General features: G+C 41.0%; 1 protein-coding gene across 15 annotated transcripts in view; it reads right to left on the bottom strand.

The window, feature by feature from the left end:
* The window catches only part of THRAP3 (thyroid hormone receptor associated protein 3), a 61,153-nt gene that overhangs the window by 10,367 nt on the left and 27,192 nt on the right, over positions 1–23,594 (bottom strand). For all 15 annotated transcript variants that reach the window (XM_025991747.2, XM_025991748.2, XM_072723824.1 and 12 more), the window contains 4 exons: positions 8,616–8,783; positions 3,747–4,652; positions 1,523–2,236; positions 436–608 (listed from right to left, as the gene is read on the bottom strand). In XM_025991747.2, the coding sequence (XP_025847532.1) occupies positions 436–608; positions 1,523–2,236; positions 3,747–4,652; positions 8,616–8,752 (1,930 nt within the window). In that variant the 5' untranslated portion in view covers positions 8,753–8,783. The remainder of the gene's footprint in view (positions 1–435; positions 609–1,522; positions 2,237–3,746; positions 4,653–8,615; positions 8,784–23,594) is intronic.

Here is a 23,594-nt window from a genome sequence, read left to right on the forward strand (position 1 = left end):
TTCCCACCACTCCCCAACCTGCCCACCTCAGTTTGCCCAGGACATGGTAGGATAAGGTGGAGAAGAAATTCACACAAGGTCTCTGAAAGACCTCTAGAGGCTTTCCAGCTGTTAGACAGGAAAAAAGACAGAGATGCTGGAAAAGTCACTTTTCATACTTCCTTCTTCAAGCATTTTGAACCTTATGTGAAGGATTTTTACCTATTCTCATGATCACAGGTTACTAGCATTTCGAAATGTTCAACTCTATAATTAAAAAAATGGAAACGACTCCTTGGAAGGAATTTCCTTTGAGCCAGTCCTTGGCTTCAAAGGCCTTTTTGATGAGATAAAGGGTCCCCAAAGGCTCCCTTACGCAGCCACTCATCCCTCTGCTTGTGGCAGAGGAAACTAGCCACAGAGAGGGAGCCGGCAGCAGGCTGGGTCTGCACTCACCTTTTACGTGGTGAACAATGGTCACTATATGCTGGGCAAACAGTTCAGAGGGGCTCCGCTGAGACTGAGCTGACTGTATGTGCTGGAAAATGGAACGAAATTCCTGTTCCTTTTTGTTGCTATGGACTAGATCTCGACAAAGCTTGCGTTCCTGAGCCAATAAGCCACTTGGTCTGAAAAAGAAACATAGGGAGGCCCAGTGTAACAAGATATACAGAAAGTCAAAACATTTAAACCCTAAGAATGCAATGCTTTTTTTCCGAGTTTTAAACTTATCCTCAAAGCTGCTTTTTACTTCCCACCCAAGTTCAAAGTAACCTCAGTGGACCATTAACTGTGGGAAAAGGTATCCAAAATCTCTCTCCCTCCTTTTCCCCCTGGGAGTCTTTAGAAGGAACAGACAGGTTGGGTAAAGTGCTGAACTTCAAGGACTGTTTTCAAAGTCACGGCGGTTTTAACACACACGACAAACGGAAAAGTATTTTAAAGATCAACTAGTTTGGCCAGCCAGGGTCACTGGCTCAGGGAAGGGACACAGTGGAGTGAGATGTGACCAGAATGCTGCTCGGGTGGACTTCCAACAGGATGTCAGCCTGGGCCCGAACACTCTCAAGTTTGGCCACGTACCCCTCCCCTCAGCCCTGACGTTAATACTGGGATGCTATTTGATGGGAGCCTGTAATAACAGACTTTGGTAACCTAGCTAAGAATGGAGAAATAGATTCTGGAAGGCTCCAGAGGCAAAATCACCTTAAGCACGGGGGGGGGGGGGGGGGGCACATGATGAGACAGGGAATGGGGTAGTGGATAAAGGTGGGGACCCAACAGCCAGAAAGCCTGGCACTGAACACTGAAAGGTGCTTTACCATCCCCAGGATATTGCCCCTGACATGTAACTGTAACTGCTCAGTGACATGCACTCCTCCACTGAAAACAGGTGGACGTTATCAGCACCGAAACTTGGGATAGTAGGGGAAATACAGGAGGAGGAGGGGACCTGGCCTGGTTCCAGAACATCCCCAGGGAGAGGGGTTAGGAGATGCCCCTTGGACCACTAAAGCCCCAAGGGTAAAGCACTACATCTTACCTTGCAAGGTCCTCATCAAAAGAGTCCATCCGGACATTGACCTGGGCCTCTCGAGTAATGGAAAAGGAAGACTTCCCTGTGGAAAAGTCTCCCTTGGCTCCTAGCTTCTCCCGGCTCTCAGAGGTCTTTCTCGGGGGAGGTGACGAGCTTTTCTCCTGGACTGCTTTGTAAGCGGTCACTCGGAAATTCTTTTCAGGCACGAACCCTCTGTGCCCACTTTCGGTTCTCTTGGGCCCTCCCCGATCCTCCTTTTTGGATCTCTCAGAGAAAGATTCCTCCTCCAGCTCCTCTGTTTTCCTCTGCTTTTCCTTCCCTGGCGGTGCATACACCAGGCCCTCCCATTTGCCTGACTTCTCCTCCTCCTGGTTTTTGTTTGCACCTGCTATGACTTTCGACATAAATTTGGGTTCATCATCAAACTCCGATTCCTTCCTTCCCTTAGCTTTGTCCTTATCTTGATCATCCATGTCGTCCTTATGGAAGTCGGCCATCTTCTTCTCAAAGTCATCTCGAAGCTTATACCTTTTGGGAGACTGGCTACCCCGAAAAGACTTCTCGGTATCAGTTTTGGGAGCAAATGGATCAGATTTCATTTTTGTATCACCCAAGCCTGTATCAGAGAAGCTCCCTTTCTCTTTCATTTTCTCTTTATCGGTATTGGTTTGTTTCTGCTCCTTATCTTTTCCATTCTCTGTCTTCTGTTCTTCTAGGTACCTAGTTACGAAAACACAAGGGAGACACAAAAGAGGCTCTTTCAGCACCTGATCTAAAACAACACCATTTGGTCTTGTGTTTTTGATTCTCTGAACAAACATCTTGTGGATTCCAATGTTACCAAAGGATTTTCTACTTGGTTACTTTCTAGTAATTTCTGAAAAGTGGTCCTCCACAGATCTATGAACTTGGATGCCATTTAAGAGAAAAATACATGGTCCGCAGAGTTGTGTCTTTCAAGAGCAACCAAAAATAAAACAGCAAAGGTAACTTTTAGGATACTAAAAAAAAACCTACTTACCTGTAAGTGGTCTAGGAAAAAAAAAATTAAGGTCTTATCCAACCTTCACTCAGTCACTTAAAATCTGCTTTCAGCAAAGTTAATATAGAATGTTCAACCTTGGACTGTTTTTGCTTTTATACAACTCACATTTGGAAATACAAGTCTCAAAAGAGACTTCGTGTTTGCTTCAAGTCACCTAGAAGATCTAAATATGAAATATACTGCGAACACAAATAAAAACAAATACAAGTTAATGGGGGAAGGGGGCAAAAACCATCCTACTCGTTCTTACGGAAAAGCAGAGCTCATGCCCGAGTCTCCTAATGAGACTCCCGTCCCGGAAGGAACCACACTTACACTTTAAAGCAGAGTTACTGAAGGCTCAAAAGTTCAGAGGCTGAACATCTCATTTCTACCATAATGAAGAAAGTCAAATTAAGTTACAGCTGCATTACTATGGCAAGGGACAGCAGGGAATCAAAGAATATGCTAATAAGGGGAGGAGGAACCACCTGCCCCATAAATCCCTCTTGCCAACCTGGTCCCAATGCAACTTCCTTGTTCCATCTCTGCCATCCCAATCCATCCAACCACACAAACAAAGATTCAGGTTCCAACTCACCGTGTCCCCCAGAGCAGAAACACAGAAGCACGGTCCCGTCCTCTCCTAACACGCAGCCTGGTTGGCTTCTACTGGGACACACACCCACCTTGTGATTTTAAAACAAGGGCTTCCTGGACTAAGCCTCGGGCTTTCCCATTGTGCCCAGTCTCCTCAACTGGAGGGTGTGAGGGTACGAGGTGTAGCTCTTCACCATGGTGGGCTGATGCAGATCGATCACAGTAGATGGTGGGTCTACAGGGTCTAACAGCTCCAATGGCCACTCATTTTGGCAAAGACCATATTTTTTTTGATAGCTGACCCACAAATCTCTACTGTTCTCTGGCTTACATTGGTAGAATCCAAGGCAAATTTTAAATGTGAAAACATCATTGCAGAGCAGTCTAAAGCAACTTTATGCTGCAATACAAATTCAGGAAGGTAGGAAAGCTAGTGTTAAGCTAAAGTTTTCCTTGGGTGGTGCTTTTCAAGTTTGCTAATGCAGAGTTTAGGAGACGGGGATTACCTTATTACCATTAATCAGAACTCTAACTTAGATCACATTACAATTAAACTGCCGGCTGGTGAGATAAAAACATAACCAGGCAGGGGAAAGAGATACTTGCCTCTTTGTATAGGCTGCTCCTCCTGGAGCAGTAGACTCCTCCTTCTGAGACGAGCCATACGTGGAGCCAGTGGCCGGTGGACTCTTACCCACAGGGCTCTTTTTGGATGGACTCAAGGACCCAGAGCCATGATCGAATGGACTTTGGTGTGTTCCAGCCTGGTACCCAGCACCACTCTGCAGAGTTGAGCCCATCTGAGATGTGCTGGAAAGTGGCGGGCTAGGTTTTGGCACAGGGCTAGGACGGGGTGAGCGCCGCCTCACCACCACAGACTGGAGTGGGCTTTTGAGAGCAGGGCTTCGCTCCCGGGGACTCAACTCAGAAACTGCAGAGGCCCGTGATGCAGAACCAGCACTGTAAGTGGTGGCATCTGGCCATGGTTTCGAGCTGTCAGATGCTTTTGTATCTTGAGAGGTGCCTCCAGAGAATGTCTGCTCCTTGGCCTCATCACCTTGGTTATCCCCGGCAGCCTGAGATGGCCGGCTATCCTTGGAAGAGGACTTTTTCTCCTTTGCAGACTTGCGCTTAGAAGATTCCACTCGGCTGTGGTTGGAGGAAGAACGAGAGGATGAGGAGCGCCTTGACCTGTCAGAGGAAGACTTATCAGAGTTTCTAGAATGGCTCCTGGACCTTGGTGAAGGGGACCTTCTCTTTGGGGACCGGGATCGGGAACGGCCCCGACGAGGACTGTATGCTTGCCGGTAATTCTGCCAATTTGAGCGGTAGTTTCCATAGCCACCTCGGTTATACTGGCCCCACGGATAAAAGCCTCTGTTGCGCCCACGGAAATAATAGGGCCTTCTGTAGCCTCTGTTGTGACCTCGGAAATCTCGATTCTGATATACTCTTGGGTGATTTCTCTCTCTGTTATGAGCTGGAGAATATGATCTCGAACGAGACCTAGAACTGAAAAGGGGAATGGGGGAAATATTTGAATCTTTGACACAAGCCTTTTAAGAAACACCTGCCAACAAAGAGGTATAATAGTTTGAAATCTTGTTCTTAGGTATTTCCAGTTTTGTTTTCAAAGAAAGGGCACAAACTTAAATACTTAATCCCACTGCTGACCCACATTAAGTACAAAAATATAGACTGAGAATCACTTAAACAAATGATTCACTGAGACTGCTTCATTAATACTGTAGCACATTTTAAACAAATATATTTCTACAGTGACTAAAAGAATATCAAATGCTCTTAATGTAGCTAAGTAAGTAAAACCACTTTATACAAACTGCTTAGTTTCACAGAGGACTGTACACATCCCTTGGTCACTAAGTCAGAAGAATACAAGCATGGGTCCGTAGACACAGCTGCAGACTGTGCAGGTCCTCTGGCCTCTATACTGGTGTAACACCCTACTCCTCATCCTATTCGGTCCTGTCTGTGCAGTTATTTTTCTTAGATTCCACTAAGACCCAGGATTGTAAATACACAGTTCTTTTTTTTTTTTTTTTTTAAATACACAGTTCTAATCAAAGAACACTTAAGTAGGAACTTGGACAATGCAACTGCTCAAAGCTTAAAAGAATTCACTGTAATCAAGTCAGCAAAAGATAGAAATAATGGTTTTTGACTGAAGACCTGGAAATGGTCTCACCACTCAGGTCAAGTTTCTGTTGTTGATCTATAAGATCCTACCTAGGTGCCACAAGAGGGCACCATCTGACCATAAGACATCCAAGCACACACCAGGTTATTCACCAAAGAAACTACAAAATCACCCCTCTTCCCATATCACTACCCACACATCTTTCTTCAAGTCAACCATAAGGCCTAGTGGTGTGTTCTTCATTCAACAGTATGGATCTATAATTGGGCAAAGGCACATTTTCAGGACCACCAGGATTCAACAGTGACCTAACATTGTAAAAATTACATGTTTATGAATGCTAGGCCTGTCAATGACCAGGAGGTTTGTTTCCATCAGAAAGCCAAAAACTGTTATTTGTTGGTATAAAAATCTCCTGGGGTCTCTGGATACCTGATGTGCCTTGTCAACTATGATACAGATCATTCACATTAACCATTATTCCTGAGTAATTACGTAAAAATTACTTCCTTCCAAAAATATTTTTTCACATTTAGAATAAAAATCCTTCGGTTAATCAGAACTTTTCGTATTAGACCTAACTAATGTATCTAATGTATTTTTGTATTAGACCTAAAAACGTATGTTACATTTTGTTTGCTTGTTTTATAAATAACTACATTCAGCACATGTGAGAGATCTAACAAACGGTGTTTATTATTTATGAAGAAATTTACATTTAATTTAATCTGAGGGAGACAAAGTGGGATTGATCTTCCACTACTTATTACCCATGGTGCTCAGTCACACTGGCAAAAAATGCATCATACTGCTGGTTGTTAACAGTTGCTATTTAAGTACAATTAAAAAAAACTTACCTTCCATACTTTTCATTCGAAAACAGTAACAATATAAGAAAAGAAGGAAGAGGCAGATGCAGGCTATGAAACTGACCATGACCCGATTAAATGGCTATACTTGAGGGAGGTGATGCACCACCAGCACTAAGGAGGGTTTAATTCATGTTCCCATCCTCAGAGGCTACTGCTGCTTCTGTCACCAATTACTAGTGAGGGCCCTGTGGCATACTGCATCCAAAACCCGCAGTCATTGCACAGATGCAGGAACATGAGTCTCTGCAGATTGCAAATGAAGTTATTTACGAGAAGTCACTTAAAAGGATACAGTCTGTGAAATACAAGGAAAACAATCAGTTTTCTCCAATTCTGTAGAACTCAGCAGTTAAGTTAATTTAAAGGCATGGTTTCTCAAACTCTGGATAGTATACTTTCCTTGTAGGAGAGGGAAAACAAAAGAAAAAAAAATCATGGAACAGATAAGCCAAAATAAAAATTGAACATCCAGTGGCAAATTTATCGGTTTCTAAAAAACAGAGATGTCAGACTAGAGTCGAGTATAAAAACATGTTTTCTAGTGGAGACAATCCTCCAAAATAACAGTCTTCTCAGCATAAGATAGCACGTAAAGTGGCTCTAAGAACTACCCCAACACATACTGCCCAAGATATTTTTCCCTCGTTTGCCAAGTCAATGACCATGCCAAATAATCTGTAGAATAAGAAGAGATCTATCTAGACAGATCTGCCCAGAATTCCAGTTATCACAGATACTTCAGAGCTGGTTAGCATTATTCAATTTGGTTTGTGTCTGTTCAATTCTGTCACTCAGTTTTGGTTGTATAGCTTCTAGTTTTTGAGTCAATTACTTAATTCCCATTTACTTGATTAAGTTTTACAGTGTTACCTTTCAGAACCAACTCAGCTAACCTGAAATTTAAGTGGCCCAAATCGAAAGACTCTGGGTGCAAGGGAGGAGGAGTTACTACAAGTCACTGTTCAACTCCATATCTTGATAGCAACTTCCTAAGATAGATATAAATATATTTAGTAGGTTTTGCTATTCTTTTTTCAGGGAGGTGAAAAGTGGGATAGATTTTTACTTATATATAGACTCTCACATAATTGGGCAACAATCTCTAGCCTACGGCTTGAACTAAGTTTGGTATAAAAACGCATGCTCAAAAAACAGAAAAGGCCATGACTCATTACCCTCAAGGTGTAATGTTATCTTTAAAAATAAAAAGATCTAGTGTTTTTGTTTGAGGGAGAGACTCACTATATTCTACTTTATATCAGATTCATTAATATTTGTGCATGCCAACTTTTTACTCACTCTCTGGTCTCAAATGAACTTTTAGGCAGGCCTCTCACAGATTCCGTTTAAGAATTACACCTTGTTCTTGTCGGGAAGAAAAAAAGAATCCCACCAAACATCTCTTTAAGATGTTTTAGAAGGACTATAGGACAATGGGAAAAAGAATGCAGCTTAATAGCTACTTTTCCTGAGGTTTAAGTTTCATAATCAGTTCATTTAACAAAAAAATTCTAGATACTCATGTGAAATAAAGAGCAGGGGGGTGGTTTCCAAGTGGTGAAACTGAAGAGACTGGACAAAGTATATCTCCTTGCCTGGTGCAATTATGACGAAAGGAACAAAACTATGCACATTACCCCCATTTAAATATATGGACATTCACATGTAGAAACTTGTATACACTAAAAAGTTCTTGTCTACTCACAAAGGAAAATTAAAACAGTTTTAAAGAAAGAAAACCCCAACTCCCAAAACATCAAAAGAGGAAAGGCACCAGAGGTTCAGCATCTTCTTCTAAAACAGAACTAAAATCAAGAAATCCAGCTGAAGATGTGAATACTGACTGAATTAATGAATAGTGATAATCAGTTTAAAAGAATTATTTGTACACTTATGCACGGTGATGTCTACAAGAGTGATTTCTAGATAGCTTTGCCGAATTTTACTAAATAGAGCTTGTTAGGAACTGGCACATCAGGTGTACACAAATGACTCTCGTTAAGTTTTTAAGGTTTAATTATGGTAGTGTTAACAAGGCTTCTCTCCTCGCAATGTTGATCATACTATTATCCTCTTAGCTATTCTTTCTTTGCTGATGATGCATATAAACTTTGGTCCAAAGCCTCCAAAAATATTTCAGGAAAAAACAATCGGGTGTAGAAGATTTGAAGCAAGCAACTCAGATAAAAAAACAAAATACTTTCTTCCAAAGTAGATGAGAAATGGTACATGCTGGCAGAGGAGAAAAGGAATTAGGCAAACAGCATGGCAATCAAAGGTAATTTGGATTTGCAGCATTTGAAGAGATCTGTAATATTTTACAGCCCAACCCTCTAACTTAGGCCAACCCACTCCAGCTGACACAGAGAGTCTAGCAAAAGATCTCCAGAGACCCACAATGACCAGTGCAATGGTTATTGTGATATGCAATTACAAACCCCTTACCTCAGCCTGCGCTTCCTTGAACGAGAGACAGATCGACTTCGGGACCGAGACTTCGAAAATGAACGAGAACGAGACCTTGATGCAGATCTTGAGCGAGAAGATCGAGATCCAGACTTGGATTTGTTTGTTTTTGACATCTCTGAAGAGAGGGTCACTTTTCAATTATACCTAAGATAAGAAAACAGATTCAAACAGATGAGGGAATACTTTTGCAAACTTGAGCTTCTCTGGACATTTGCAAATAATTCAAAAAAAAAAAACAGATAAAATGACTGAGGGCAGCCTGGGTGGCTCAGCAGTTTAGCGCCGCCTTCAGCTCAGGGCATGATTCTGGAGACCCAAGATCGAGTTCATCAGGCTCCCTGCATGGAGCCTGCTTCTCCCTCTGCCTGTGTCTCTGCCTCTCTCTGTGTTATCTCTCAGGAATAAATAAATAAAATCTTAAAAAAAAAAAAAAGATAAAATGATTAAAAACACTTTGCCCTTCTATCAAGATGAATTTCTATGTTAATCATACTTCAATTTGAAGAAAATTTTTTAGGGGCACCTTGATGGCTCAGCTGGTAGAGCATGCAACTCCCAATCTCTGGGCTGTGAGTTCTGTGATGGGCAATGGAGGCTTACTTTAAAAAAAATAAAAATAAAAAATTTTAAAGGAGGGATTTCTGAGGCACCTGGGTGGCTCAGTCAGTTGAGCATCTATCTGCCTTTAGCTCAGGTCATGATCCCAAGGTCCTGGGATTGAGCCCCACATCAGGCTCCCTGCTCAGCGGGGAGTCTACTTCTCCTTCTGCCCCTCTCCCCCCGCTCATGCTCTCTAATAAATAAAATCTTAAAAAAAAAAAAAATGAAAACTACAAATAAATAGAGGAGGGATTTCTAAACACTACAATCCCAAACAGACCAAGTCACAGCAACAAATGGAAAATCTGACGTGTAGCCCTGACTTGAGAACACAATGAAACACTGACAAAAGTGAAGGGAGCTACCAATAATTTGATGCATATAGTCTTTTCTCAATAAGGAAATTCTTCAGGCTAAGTCAGCTGCTAAAAGTACTGAGAAGACCTGAGACAGGTATCCCAATTCTAAGAAAAGAAACTCTATGCAATGGTATCTTGGTTACTGAATATATGGCAACATCTGACCATTTTCTACTCTCTGGGCCTTACTTAGTCATGAGGCAAATCCTTAATATTTAATTCCAAGAAAATGGTTTAAAAAGTGTGACAGAAAATGGTGCTGGGAAAACTGGGCAGTTACATGCAAAAGAGTGAAACTGGACAACTTTCTTACAGCAAACTCAAAAATAAACTCAAAATGGATTAAGAATCTAAATGTAAGACTTGAAACCATAAAAATCCTAGAAGAGAGCACAAACTAATTTCTTTCATGTTGGCGATAGCAACATTTTCTAGATAGGCCTCTTGAGGCAAGGGAAACAAAAGCAAAAGAGTAAACCACTGGGACTCCATCAAAATAAAAAGCTTCTGCACAGTGAAGGAAACAATCAGTAAAACAAAAAGACAACCCTATTGAATGGGAGAAGATATGTGCAAATGATAAATGCAATAAAGAACTCCTACAAATCCACATCAAAAAAGGTAAAAAACAAAAAACCATCATTAAAAAATGGGCAGATGACACAGACATTTCTCCAAGGAAGACACACAGATGGCCTACAGACACAAGAAAAGATGCTTAACATCACTAATCATCAAGGAAATGAAAATCAAAAGCCACAATGAGGTATCACCTCACACCTGTCAGAATGGCTAAAATAACACTAGAAATAATAATGGTTGGTGAGCATGTGGATCAAAAGCAACCCTTGTGTGCTGTTGGTGGGGATGCAAACTGGTTGCAGCCACTGTGGAAAACAGTATGGAGGTTCCTTAAAAAATTAAAAATAGAATTACCATATGAGATCCAGTAATTCTACTACTGGGTATTCATCCAAATATAAAAACACTAATTCAAAAAGACATAAGCACCCCTATGTTTATTGCAGCATTATTTACAATAGCCAACATATAGAGGTAACCCAAGTGTCCACAGACAGATGGATAAAGAGGATTGTTGGATGGGGCACCTGGGTGGCTCAGTCGGTTAAGTGTCTGCCTTCAGTTCTGGTTAAGATCCCGGGGGGATCCCTGGGTGGCGCAGTGTTTTAGCGCCTGCCTTTGGCCCAGGGCGTGATCCTGGAGACCCAGGATCGAATCCCACGTCGGGCTCCCGGTGCATGGAGCCTGCTTCTCCCTCTGCCTATGTCTCTGCCCCCCCCCCCCCCCCCCCCGTGTGACTATCATAAATAAATAAAAATTTAAAAAAAAATGGTTAAGATCCCGGGGTCCTGGGATCAAGTCCCAAGTGGAGCTTTGCGCTCAGCAGGGAGTCTGCTTCTCCCTCTCCCTCTGCCCCTTCCCCCACTCCCCCCTCCCCCTAATAAATAAAACCTTTACAAAAAATTTGGTGGAAGGAGTATTACTCAGCCAGTGAAATCATGCCATTTCCAACGACATGGATGGATCTAGAGAATATAATACTAAGTGAAAGAAGTCAGAGAAAGACAAATACTATATGATTTCACCCATGTGAAATTTAAGAAATCAAGCAAACAAAAAAAGACTCTTAACTACAAAGAACAAACTGATGGTTACCAGAGGTGAAGTGGGTAGGAAGATGGGTGAAATAAGTGAAGGGGATTAGGAGCACACTTATCATGATGAGCACTAAGAAAGGTAGAGAATTTTTGAAACCATTAAGTTGTACATTTTAGACTAATGTAACACTGAATGTAAATTATACTGGAATTTTTTAAAAAATGCAAGGTGCCTCTCATTTTTTTGGCTCAGTTGGTTAAGTGTCCCACTCCTGATTTTTGGCTCAGGTCTTGAGCTCTGTGCTCAGCAAGGAGTCTGCTTGATATTCTCTCCCCCTCTCCTGCCCCTCCCCCAACCACTTCCTCTCCTAAACAAACAAATCTTTTTAAAAAAGGTATTCTCAAATACTCTAATACCCTGGGGGCATATACTACATCCTGTAAAATACAGGATTATCAATCCATAAACACAGCACTAAGGTAATTTACAAAGTAAACAAGTGTCACGTCTGCTAGCTCTTCTTTAGCATGAAAACTCCACCTTTTTCCAGGGTCATTTTCCCATGAAAAAACAAAATTGTCTTTTTCCTTTGCTTTCCTCCCCTGCAATACTGAATAGAGAGCCTCAGCGTTGCCCTGACAAGTTTGCCGGATTTGGTCTATGAAGTGTGCTATGGCAAGCCAACTCACTTATTTTCCTTTAAACCCTACTCCGATCTTGGACATCTTCCAAGGAGCAAAAAATTGAAGTGCTATAGCGCGTGTCTATCAAAGACCAGGAAAACAAGAGATATGTCAAAACCCACAAAGCTAGTTAATAGCCAACCCAGGCCAAAATTCCAAGGCTTATTCTATCACATCTCAGTGCCTCACTGCTTTCCTGAAGATTCTTTTATGCTGCTGCCCTTGGCTTATGAGGGGAAAATGTTAATCAACAGAGATTTCATCCTCCCTTTTCGGATTTTGTTATTTAGCTCTCAACTCAAAAGCCATCTCCTCAGAGGTTCGCCTGGCCACACAATCAAAAGTAGCTACCCAGGCCTTTCTCTAGAGTCTAGTCCAGTATCATAATCTTTTGTTTTTTTAAATCAGAGAACTGCCATTTAGTACCTGAGGCTATCTCGTTTGTTATCCCATCTGTACCCAACTAAACTGTAAGCTCGCACCAGCAGAAATCTCATCTTTCTTATTGCTATATTCTCAATGCCTAGAACAGTGAAAGCTTAAACAGTGTTTTTATTATCTTACCCTCAAGGAGTGCATTGTTCTTTCCCATCTTACAGATGAGGATATCTGAGACAGGTAACAAATTTGTCCAAGGGCAGCTTTAAGTGGCAGGGCTGGGATCTGAACCCAGGCCACCTGGGTCCAAGCCAGTGTTCTTAACCACTGCCTCTTATGCTGTCTCTCTAGAGCAGTGTCTGCCACACAAAAAGCATTCACAGTCTTTGCAATGAATGAACACAAATCCACACAACCAAGATACAGACAAGCTGAAAGGTGGTATTTGTTTCTAATAATTATATCCAAGTTTTAGATATGAATTTTAAGAGCTTTTGTAAGGGCATGGAAGTCTGGGAAGCTGTTACAGTTCCACGCCAAAGGGAAAATAGCCATAACCATGAAAAGGACACCAAATTAGGTCTAAATTAAGAGGATGGAGAAACTGTTAGGAAGCCAAAGACAAATGATAATGAGTAAGAGACTCCTAAATGAGGATGCCAAATAAACCTAGAGCCTAGACACTCCCAAAGGTACTGAACTGTTGTGTGCTCCAGCAAGGTCAAAGAGATTTCTATTGGAAGGCGATTTTTGGCAATAGGGTCATTGCGCAAAGCCAGGGTAGAGGACTAAATTATTCAGGCATAGGAGGTGGAGGTGCAACTGAGCAATTTACGGAAATTGAGTATGGAAAATCCATTTTGCTTTTCTGGTTGGCCTTCAAAATATATTGGGTTTTCCTGGATTCAGTGTTCCTAAAGAGTATTTTTCTGTCACAAGTTCAAGGCTATCTTTGTCTGCCTTATAATATCTCTACCCAATATTCAATTTTAGGGGATCCCTGGGGTGGCTCAGTGGTTTGGCGCCTGCCTTTGGTCCAGGGTGTGATCCTGGAGTCCCGGGATCGAGTCCCACGTCAGGCTCCCTGCGTGGAGCCTGCTCCTCCCTCTGCCTGTGTCTCTGCCTCTCTCTCTGTACTTCTCATGAGTAAATAAAATCTTAAAAAAAAAAAAATTATACCCTAAAAAATAAATGGGATAACTTTGGATGATACAAAACCACAGCTGAGAGGCACCTGGGTGGTGGCCCAGTCGCTTAGGTCTAGGTCTGGTCATGATCCCAGCCAGAGTCCTGGGATCGAGGAGAATCTGCTTCTCCCTCTCCCCGTCCCCTCACTTGTGCTCTTGTGCTCTCTATCGAATAAATAAAATCTTAAAAAAAATAAAAAAACAAAACACCAAACCACAGCTGGAAATAAACCAATGATTCATTTAACTCATTCGAGAGGATGGTAGCTAGTGAATAAATAGTTAAAATTAAAGCGATTTTGGGTGCTTGGGTGGCTCAGTCAGTTAAGAGCCGGACTCTTGATTTCAGCTCAGGTCATGATCTCAGGACTGTGAGATGGATCACACTGGGCATGGAGCCTGCTTTTGATGCTCTCTTACCCTCAACCCACCTCCTGCCTTAAAAAAAGAAATTTAGATTTAATCCTTGCCTTCATGGAGCTTATACTCTAGAGGTGCTGAGGAAAAATAAAATAAGCAACCAAGCAAAAATGTAATCACAAATTCTGGTAGGTACTCAAAGAAAAAGACCATATAATGTTTATCAATCTATAGAGTGTAGTAGTGACTAATTTAGATAAGATGGTCAAGAGGTGGCAGTTAAGCTGTCACCTGAAGACATAAAAAGGGCAAGTTACACTTTGAGAAAGGGAAAGAAGTGCCTAAAAGACAGGAAGTTTCTTCTCTTGATATACATACATATACTATTTAGTACAAGGCAGAGACAATCCTAAGCCATTGGCCAAAGCCATTTTATCAAATAAGCAACGTTTATTCAAAAGAACTCTCAATTATTTTTATTTTATAGATTTATTTATTTATGCTTGAGAGATAGATAGAGAGAGGGAGAGAAAGAGACAGAGGGAGAAGCAGGCTCCCCACAGGGAGCCTGATGCAGGACTCAATCCCAGATTCTGGGATCGCGCCCTGGGCCAAAGGCAGATGCTCAACCGCAACACCACTCAGGCATCCGCGTCCTATCAATTCTCTTTTGATGACTTTTAGACTTCACTGTGATTTCACATACCTCTTCCCACTTCTACCATTTCTTCTGTGTCCATGTTTTACAAATATATTGGGAAGTGAGAAAGACCAACACTATCTTGGAAATCAATGTGGCACCTTTTTACATGTTATGAGTACCCAGCATTTGATTTCTGTTCAAACTAAAATTTTCCCCAAAAGAAGTTTTGCTTCTTCAACAAACCCCACTCTTCCTGGAGAGGAGGTTTCATTTAAAATATCTTAAATGAGTCCAGTCCCTACAGAAGAACTATGGCATAATAGGGCAGCTCATGACTATGAAATGTGCCTCAGCTAAAAACATGTCCCCTCAAACACAATTTGGGTAAAAATTTCTCACAATTAAGGTAAGGCAGTCATCCTCCTACATCAGCATTATAAAAGAATCTACCAACTGAAACAAGTAGCGATCAATGGTCATTATTACGTGCCTGGCATGTTAAGGATGCAGAAATAGAAGACCTGGTTCCTAATTCCAAATATCTTCAACTGTCCAACATTCTTCAGATAATGTGGGTATCTTACCCACATTATTACCTAAACATGTTTGCCCCAAAATCAATTCATTTGTCTTCCTTCACTGGGATACTCAGAACTTGAAAGTAACTCTCTAAATGTGGCCTAATACAGAACTCTTTAGATGGTATTACTGCATCCGAAAATTTCTCCTTCTGGAAAGCCATACCAAGCACACGCTGATTTTGGAGTGAGCCTGAAGTCACTAAGCCTGACCCAGGTCTTTCCTCATACAACCTGCTGCGGCTGGGATATGTCCTCCTCATCCATTCTGTACTTATACAACTATTATTCTAGTTCTTTTTTCCTACATATTCTTGAAAGCCCAAGAGAAGAATTTCAAACAGTCTTTTTTTTTTTTTAATATTTTAATTATCTATTCATGAGAGACACAGAGGAGAGGCAGAGACACAGGCAGAGGGAGAAGCTCCACGCAGGGAGCCCCATGCGGGACCCTATCCCAGGAGCCCAGGATCATGCCCTGGGCCAAAGGCAGACACTCAGCCACTGAGCCACCCGGGCGTCCCAAACCGCCTTTTGAAATTACTTCAGATACGATCTGTCATTTGGAGCAAGGGTGCACTTCCACACTACTCCTGCAGAGCCACCTGAGAGTACAGTTCCCAAAGCCATCAGCTTTTTCAAAGCCCAAGCCTTCTTCCCCACAACACACTTCTCTAATTACTAAGCAGAACAACAGGTCTTAGGAGAACAGATGCATTTTACTTAAAACAAAGGTCTTAAAATATGTAATTATATGGCTTTTATATCATTAAAAACACATCTTACTTCTCAACTCCAAAAAAAGAAATAATATTGGTGGACAAACCCAAAGCAAACTGCTCTAAATCTAAAACTCTCCAAGAGAGGGAAGAATTCTATTATTCCTTTTCCCTTCTCACCCCAGATTAGGTTTCTTAGTGTCCGCAGTCATTATGCCAGTATTATCTTGGCAATTGTTAGGTACCTGCTGAACTCACTAGAACAAACATTATGGGAGTATATACCCCCAGCCAGAACCCTGTGGGCAGTCTACCAAGAGGTCCAGCAGGAGACTGGCTTACTAAAGCTTAAGTAGTGCCAAATATAACCTCAAAAGGCCACACTGGGGCTCTGACCTTGGCAGCATCAAATGACCAGCTACATATAAACCACACAACTATCCCTCATCCATAAATACTCAGTTAATTTTTTAAAAGGTCTTCTTAGACTTTGTTTTTATAGAAAGAGAATTTACTAGTCAAGCAAACAAAAACAGAAGACAAATATACTACAACCTGAAAACAAAATGGTAACATGAAGCAGACCCAAAGCCTTCCTGATATGTGAAATCAATTCAAACCTAAATCCTTTAAAGCTTTCTAAACCCATGGAAAGATATGGAAATAGAGGTGCACGAGAGACTAATGCCTATGATGACTATAGTCTGATCTCTGGATATCTGCACCCAAACTGCTTGAATGCTTCCACGGCTGTGCTGAGCAGACTACACCTTTTCTTTTCTCACTTCCATATCAAACTTACTATCTCACAAGATATTCAATTTCTTCAAGAGATCTCACATACCTTAAAAAGCATAGTCAACATTCCACACAGTATTGAACTCTAATTTCAATGTACACATTACAACCAATTACAAGACCAAAGTACAAGGTATTCTCCTGATAAAAACCAGCCTCTTTTTCTAGCACCAGCAGCTTCCCTACAGCAATGAAGCATATTGGGGTATCTTATTTTCCTAGATTATTAGAATTTATTAACAACATAAAATTTTCATTACTAATCCTTACTCATGACAGAAAAGCCAAGTGTTGATTCAAGAAAGCAGGAGTGTCACAAATGAGCATTTATTTTAATGTTTAATTTGGGTTACAGGACCCAAGTAAGTGCTAAACCTAGATAATTTCAGCACAGGTTCAATAAAAATCACCCTCTCAGTGGAAACTAAGAGAAAACTAATGGTCAAAACAATTGGTCACAACAATCACCTATGGAAAACTAATGGTCAAAACTAATGGTCAGAACACTCACCTATGGAAATCTTCCCTAAAACCAGTTCTCCAAAAAGAAATGCAAGAATCTTACTAGCATTAAGGTTTATTAGAATTTTTTAAGGTTACATCCCTAGTTTAAAATGCCAATACCATATGATACACTGAAGTATTGAAATGCATAAAACATCTAGGATTTAAGTTTATAAGCCCAGTTTTAGTCATGAATAAATACTGAAAGCAGGAAATTGCAACACAGGAATTTATCTTCTTGAAGTTCAAAGACAGAGAAAGCTATGAGTTAATGACCCACAACAATCATCTAAAGAAACCTGAAAGTATGAGACCAAAGAGTTTTAAAAAATGGTCCTTGCTTGGAAAGGTGCAGCTCAACACCAGCCTCCTTCTGGGAGGATTCTCTACTATAGAGCTTCCATCCATCTTTTAAGTATGATGATAGCTGCAGGTTTTCCACAGGGGTCCATCAGACTGAGGAAGTCTCTTCCTATTCCTAATGTGAATATTTTTATTACCAACGTGTCTGGGATTTTTTCTTCAAATGTTTTTACTGTGTCACTGAGATCATGTCCTTTATTCTATTTGTATGGTTCATTACATTAATTGGTCTTCAACTGTTGTCAGACACCTGCTTTTAAAACAAGTCTTAAAATTAACCTTAGCTGGTTATGGATCTCTACCATAACCCTAAAAGAATGGGAAAAGTTCCTGAAGACTGACTCCACATGGCCCGGCACTGGCAGTCCTTTGCCCAGGCAGGCTCCTGGCCTAAGTCACTGCTCTGCCAAGAGGACAGCACACTTTGTCAGATCGGACGACACTACATCTGATGACCGTAAGGTAACATGAGAGTGCTAACCAAATTAGTTTAACAATTCAGGATACCAAAACCAGGAGGCTATAAAATGAACGAGAGAGAGACGACATCTGATTTGCTCTCCATTGTATTTTCAGCACTCTGCACAGTGCTTAGCCACAGAATGGACACTTCACACGCTAAATGAACTGGCTCACTCAAACTTCCTCTTCATTCTCCATGCTCTCCTCTCCACTAGCAGGAATAAAAGACCAGTTCATCAAATATTAACAACACAATCAGGGAAGAGAACTCAGTATGCACCACAGCTCTAATCACACCTGCTAAACTGGGAGTTGAGATCACTCTCGTCTGTTCTACAACTTACACCAATGCACAGAAGGCCAAACTGACTCAGTGCTAGAGAGACACTCACACTTCATTAGTACCAGGTTAGAGTCAAACTCCACCAGAGCCACGTTCAGTCAAGGCAGCCATGCTTTCAAAAGTCACTAGGGTAAGAATTAGAAAATTCTTGGTGAACTAGACACAAAATGAGCAAAATAAGGAAAAGATAGATGCAAAAATACCGAGATAGAAATTTCACCATTCTTAATCGGTTATGGACAAAGCCATGGCCTCATCTGTACTCTGTATACCTCTGGATAAGTTCAGGGTAGGAAAGCAAAACTCAGGTGAAATATTAAACATGTTTACTATTTTATGCTTTTCTCTGGAGATGATCCGTCTCCTGAGTGAAAGAGGGAAACAGAATCAAGAGCAGCTGGGGGTATGTCTAAGGTACCACTTTGCCAAGGCTTCACACCCCACTCAGATCCCTAAAGAAACTGAAATTCCATGGGGGTGAGGCCTTTGGGGAGAATGACAGTGTAGGGGTCTCAGATTTCAATTCAAAACTGAAATTAACATATTCACTCATTTCTTTAATAATTCATTGTTAAGTGGCTCTCATAAATTATTAAGTAAATCAGTAAAGGTAATACTAATTTCAATTCTGAGGTCCTAAAATGTATAAGAATATTCACATGTATATTAAACACCTTCCTAAAGGTGGGGAAAATGGCAATTATTGTTTGAATAATTTAAAGATATAATAAACAAAAGGCTTGGCCTTGCCCTAAGTTATAAAATCAAAAATAAAATAATAAAGTAAAATAAAATAATAAAATAAAATAAATTATTCTGGCGGCACCTGGCTGGTTCAGTCAATAGAGCACAGACTCTTGATCTTGGGGTCATGAGTTCAAACTCCATGTGGGCATGGAGCTCACTTTATTTAAAAAAAAAAAAATCGGGCAGCCCCGGTGGCGCAGCGGTTTAGCGCCACCTGCAGCCCGGGGTGTGATCCTGGAGATCCTGGATTGATTCCCACGTCGTCGGGCTCCCTGCATGGAGCCTGCTTCTCCCTTGCCTGTGTCTCTGCCTCTCTCTCTCTCCCTCCCTCTCTCTCCGTCTCTATGAATAAATAAATTAAAAAATAATGAATAAAATTTAAAAAATCTATTCTGAAGTTATTATTAAAAATTTTGAAACTTTAAATACTGAATTCTATAGAACTGCTTTATAAATGTGTAATTTGTAGGTACAGATGTACATATAAGACATACCCTATATAAGCATATGCAGCAAACCGTTAACAGTGGTTACATCTACAGAGCAGGAAGCAAGATATCAAGAGGAAGGGGGCAGGAGAAAGGAGAGACAAAATGAGAGACGGGATGACAGCTTTTTTACTTTACATAAAATTCTCTTAGCTGTTCATTTTACAGATGACTTCCCTCTATATTCTAAAAATAAAAGTTGTTGACATTCCAGAGTTAATGGGTTGATTCTTTTATATTTAATGTGGAATCAAACATCTATCTGCCTTATTCTAAGATATCTTTTAAAATCTAAAATAGTAACTTCCATGACCCTAAATAAATAAAGCTATGTTGGGATCCCTGGGTGGCGCAGCGGTTTGGCGCCTGCCTTTGGCCCAGGGCGCGATCCTGGAGACCCAAGATCGAATCCCACGTCGGGCTCCCGGTGCATGGAGCCTGCTTCTCCCTCTGCCTGTGTCTCTGCCTCTCTCTCTCTCTGTGACTATCATAAATAAATAAAAATTAAAAAAAAAAAAATAAAGCTATGTTGTAATTACTGAAAGTCCATTTGGGGAAACCTTATTACAATGAGATTGTTTTACTCTTAAAACTTAAAAGAAGGGGATCCCTGGGTGGCTCAGTGGTTTAGTGCCGCCTTTGGCCCAGGGTGTGATCCTGGAGACCAGGGATCGAGTCCCACGTCGAGCTCCCTGAATGGAGCCTGGTTCTCCCTCTGCCTGTGTCTCTGTCTCTATCATGAATAAATAAAAAATCTTAAAAAAAAAACAAACTTAAAAGAAGATTAAGAAAGGTTAGCCTTTTAACCAACTGTGCTCTACTTCTTTAAAATGCATTTATTATCAGATTCATACACAACTCTAGAAATGAAGAGCGTAAAGAACCCAAGTGTATCTATCTATCATCCAGCTTCAAAACCTATCAGTTCTCTGCACGTGGCTCTACGGTCAAAATCCTAATAAATTGGGTAGATACAGCCAGTCTCTGCAGCTATTTTCGGTTTTTTCCTTAAAAACAAAAAACATAAAAAAGCAGAGATTCCTCATATTAAAAAACCCAGAAACAAATATCAAGTCATTAAGTTGTACACCTGAATCTAGTATATCAATTATACCTCAATAAACAAAACAAACAAAAAACACAAAACCCAGAGGCACCGGGCTGGCTCAGTCAGTAGAGCATGCACTCTTGATCTAGGGGTTGGGAGTTCAAGCCCCACTTAAAAATAAAATCTTAAAAAAAAAAAAAAAAGAAAAGAAATCAAACTCAGATATGCAATGAAGAGACCCAAATCCCTCACCTCTACATGCTCCATGTGTGCTCTGCAAAGAAGTCCACAGGAATAACTATTTATCAGCAAACAACAATCACTCCAATTTACGTTTAAACACATTTAAAGCAAATTCCAAAGTGCAACCCTAAGCTATCTCCTGATTCCAGGATGTGAGTAGTCCAAAATACCATTCCCGTTGTGGGCTGTTTCATCAACTTGTTTTTAGAAGTGTGAATACTTTCTAACAGCTGACAGAATCACTGTGAAAGAGCAGAAAATACATATTAACAAACTCTGCGTTTGATTAGCAACCCCAAAAGCTAAGGCTGATTGTAACTCGACAAGAGTCCAAAATTCACTGTATGAACTGGGAGCTCACTTCACCTGTCCGGCATTTAGGGAAATATTTGACACTGCCATTTTTTCCCCAAAAGTGCTCCCCCCGCAAAAGATTTATTTATTTTCACTGGGAGGGAGGGGGCAGAAGGAGAAAGACTCTCTAGCACACTCCCCGCTGAGCACAGAGACCAACCCCATGGGGCCCTGAGCTCAGGGCCTGCGACAAAATGAATAAAGAAATAAAATCTTTAAAAAATTTTTTAAAATTTTATCTATTCATGAGAGACCCAGAGAGAGAGGCAGAGACACAAGCAGAGGGAGAAGCAGGCTCCATGCAGGGAGCCCGACATGGGACTCGATCCCAGGACTCCAAGATCATGCCCTCGGCCGAAGGTAGGCACTTAACTGCTGATCCACCTGGGCTACCCAAATTTTTTTAGAAAATAAAAAATAAATAAAATAAAATGCCCCATCCCCAGGCACCTGGCTGGCTCAGTCAGTAAAGCATGCAATTCTTGATCTCCCAGTGGTAAGTTTGAGCCCCACGCTGGGTACAGAGATTACTTAAAAATAAAGAAAAAAATCTTTAAAAATAAATAAACAAAATGCCTGTCTCAAAAAGACAGTACTCCTGAGAGTCACTTTCTAATACTGGGCCAGGTTCTGGAGGGAGTCATGACTTTGGCATCAAAAAAGAACTAGGTTCTTGGCTCCTGCAACTCATTAGCTGGGTTAAGATACTTCCCAATCTTCCAAAAGTAACCTACCACTCACAAAACCACCACAGGAGCTAGGTAAGTGCACATTAACTGCCTGGCATACGCCTGGTGGGTTCACACCACAACCTATGTTTAGCTACAACCCCAGAGTGGTGAGGAGGACATACTGAGGAAGTTCTCAGCGAGCAAATACGTTTCACCACTGAATTCTATTTTCTTGCCCTTAGTAGTAAATAATCAGACATCTTCCTACACGGAACAATAGTGTTTTATATCTTCATTAGCTAAATCAGCATGTGTTGCACTGAGAGGTATACAGAAGCAAGAAAAGGTCACATTCTCGGGTCATGACCTTTGGAGAACGAATCCCTTTGCTGCTGGATGTTAGCAGGGAACATCAAGTTGAGGGGCCATTCATTTGGAACTTGTTCATCACAATATTCCCAGTGCAGGCAATCCATGCGGCATCTTCTCTTGAGAATTTTCTCAGTGGGGGTCTACTAAGCTCAGGACCATCTAGGCAATTAATCTTTCATCATTAGAGAAATAGAATGAATAGCATAGCATAGTCAGCAGCTTAAATAATCTCCAATTCACCCCAGAGGCTGTTCTCCTCTATCCCTCAGGTGGGTTAACAACAATTTTAGTTCCAGTTTTAAATGAGTACGTGTTGCCACTGGGGAGTATCTTTTTACTTTTTAGAGGAACTCTCAGCTTTTCTAACTCAATAAAGACACTACAGTCTACGTTAACTAATGACATAAAGCCTCCTTCCGGCTCTTATTATGGTAAACCTCTTTAAAAGCTGAACATCCAATTGTGACACTTAACCATTTTTTTAAAATGAAATTATCATTACTAATACTTTGGGCTAAACCAGTGGCACACACTGCAATCACCTTTAAAGCAATCCATTCTTTATTCTGGATAAATCCAGAATTTATCCAAAATTCTTTTTGAGGATACCTGGAAAGGGATTCAAAACTAGTGGTCTATGGACACTTTGCAGATTACAAGGAGTAGGATGACTGTAATAAGTCATAGTAAGTGTGTGTTTATTTCATTATGTTATTCTTTCACTGCTTTAAATTATATTTGGAAGATGGGAGTGTATAATTCAATAATTAAATTGTATTAATTTTTCCGTTCTCTCAGATGTATGAGATTTCAGAACTGTATGGTCCAATACACATGTGGCTGCTGAGCACTGAAATGTCACAGGTCCAGACTGTGATGGGCCATAGGAAGGAAATAAATACAAGATTTCAAAGACTTGGTACAGGGCAGCCCCGGTGGCGCAGCGGTTTAGCGCCGCCTGTAGCCCAGGGCGTGATCCTGGAGACCCTGGATCGAGTCCCACATCAGGCTCTCTGTATGGTGCCTGCTTCTCCCTCTGCCTGTGTCTCTGCCTCTCTCTGTCTCTCTCATGAATAAATAAAATCTTTAAAAAAAAAGTAAACTAACTCACTAGTTATTTTTATATTACATGTTGAAATGAGAATGTATTGGATATATTAATTTCATTTCCTTTTTTTTTGTAACGTGACTGCTAGAAAATCCAAAATTACATATAGCTCATACTGGACTTCTTTTGGACAGTGCTGTCCTACAGGACAACAATGATTATGTATGTCTTTTTGAATGGTCAAGTTTTTGTTTTTTTTTTTTTGTTGTTTTTTTTTTTTAAATTTTTATTTATTTATGATAGTCACAGAGAGAGAGAGAGAGGCAGAGACACAGGCGGAGGGAGAAGCAGGCTCCATGCACCGGGAGCCTGATGTGGGATTCGATC

The sequence above is a fragment of the Vulpes vulpes genome, chromosome 10 (assembly GCF_048418805.1).
Source record: "Vulpes vulpes isolate BD-2025 chromosome 10, VulVul3, whole genome shotgun sequence".
Lineage (NCBI taxonomy): Eukaryota > Metazoa > Chordata > Mammalia > Carnivora > Canidae > Vulpes > Vulpes vulpes.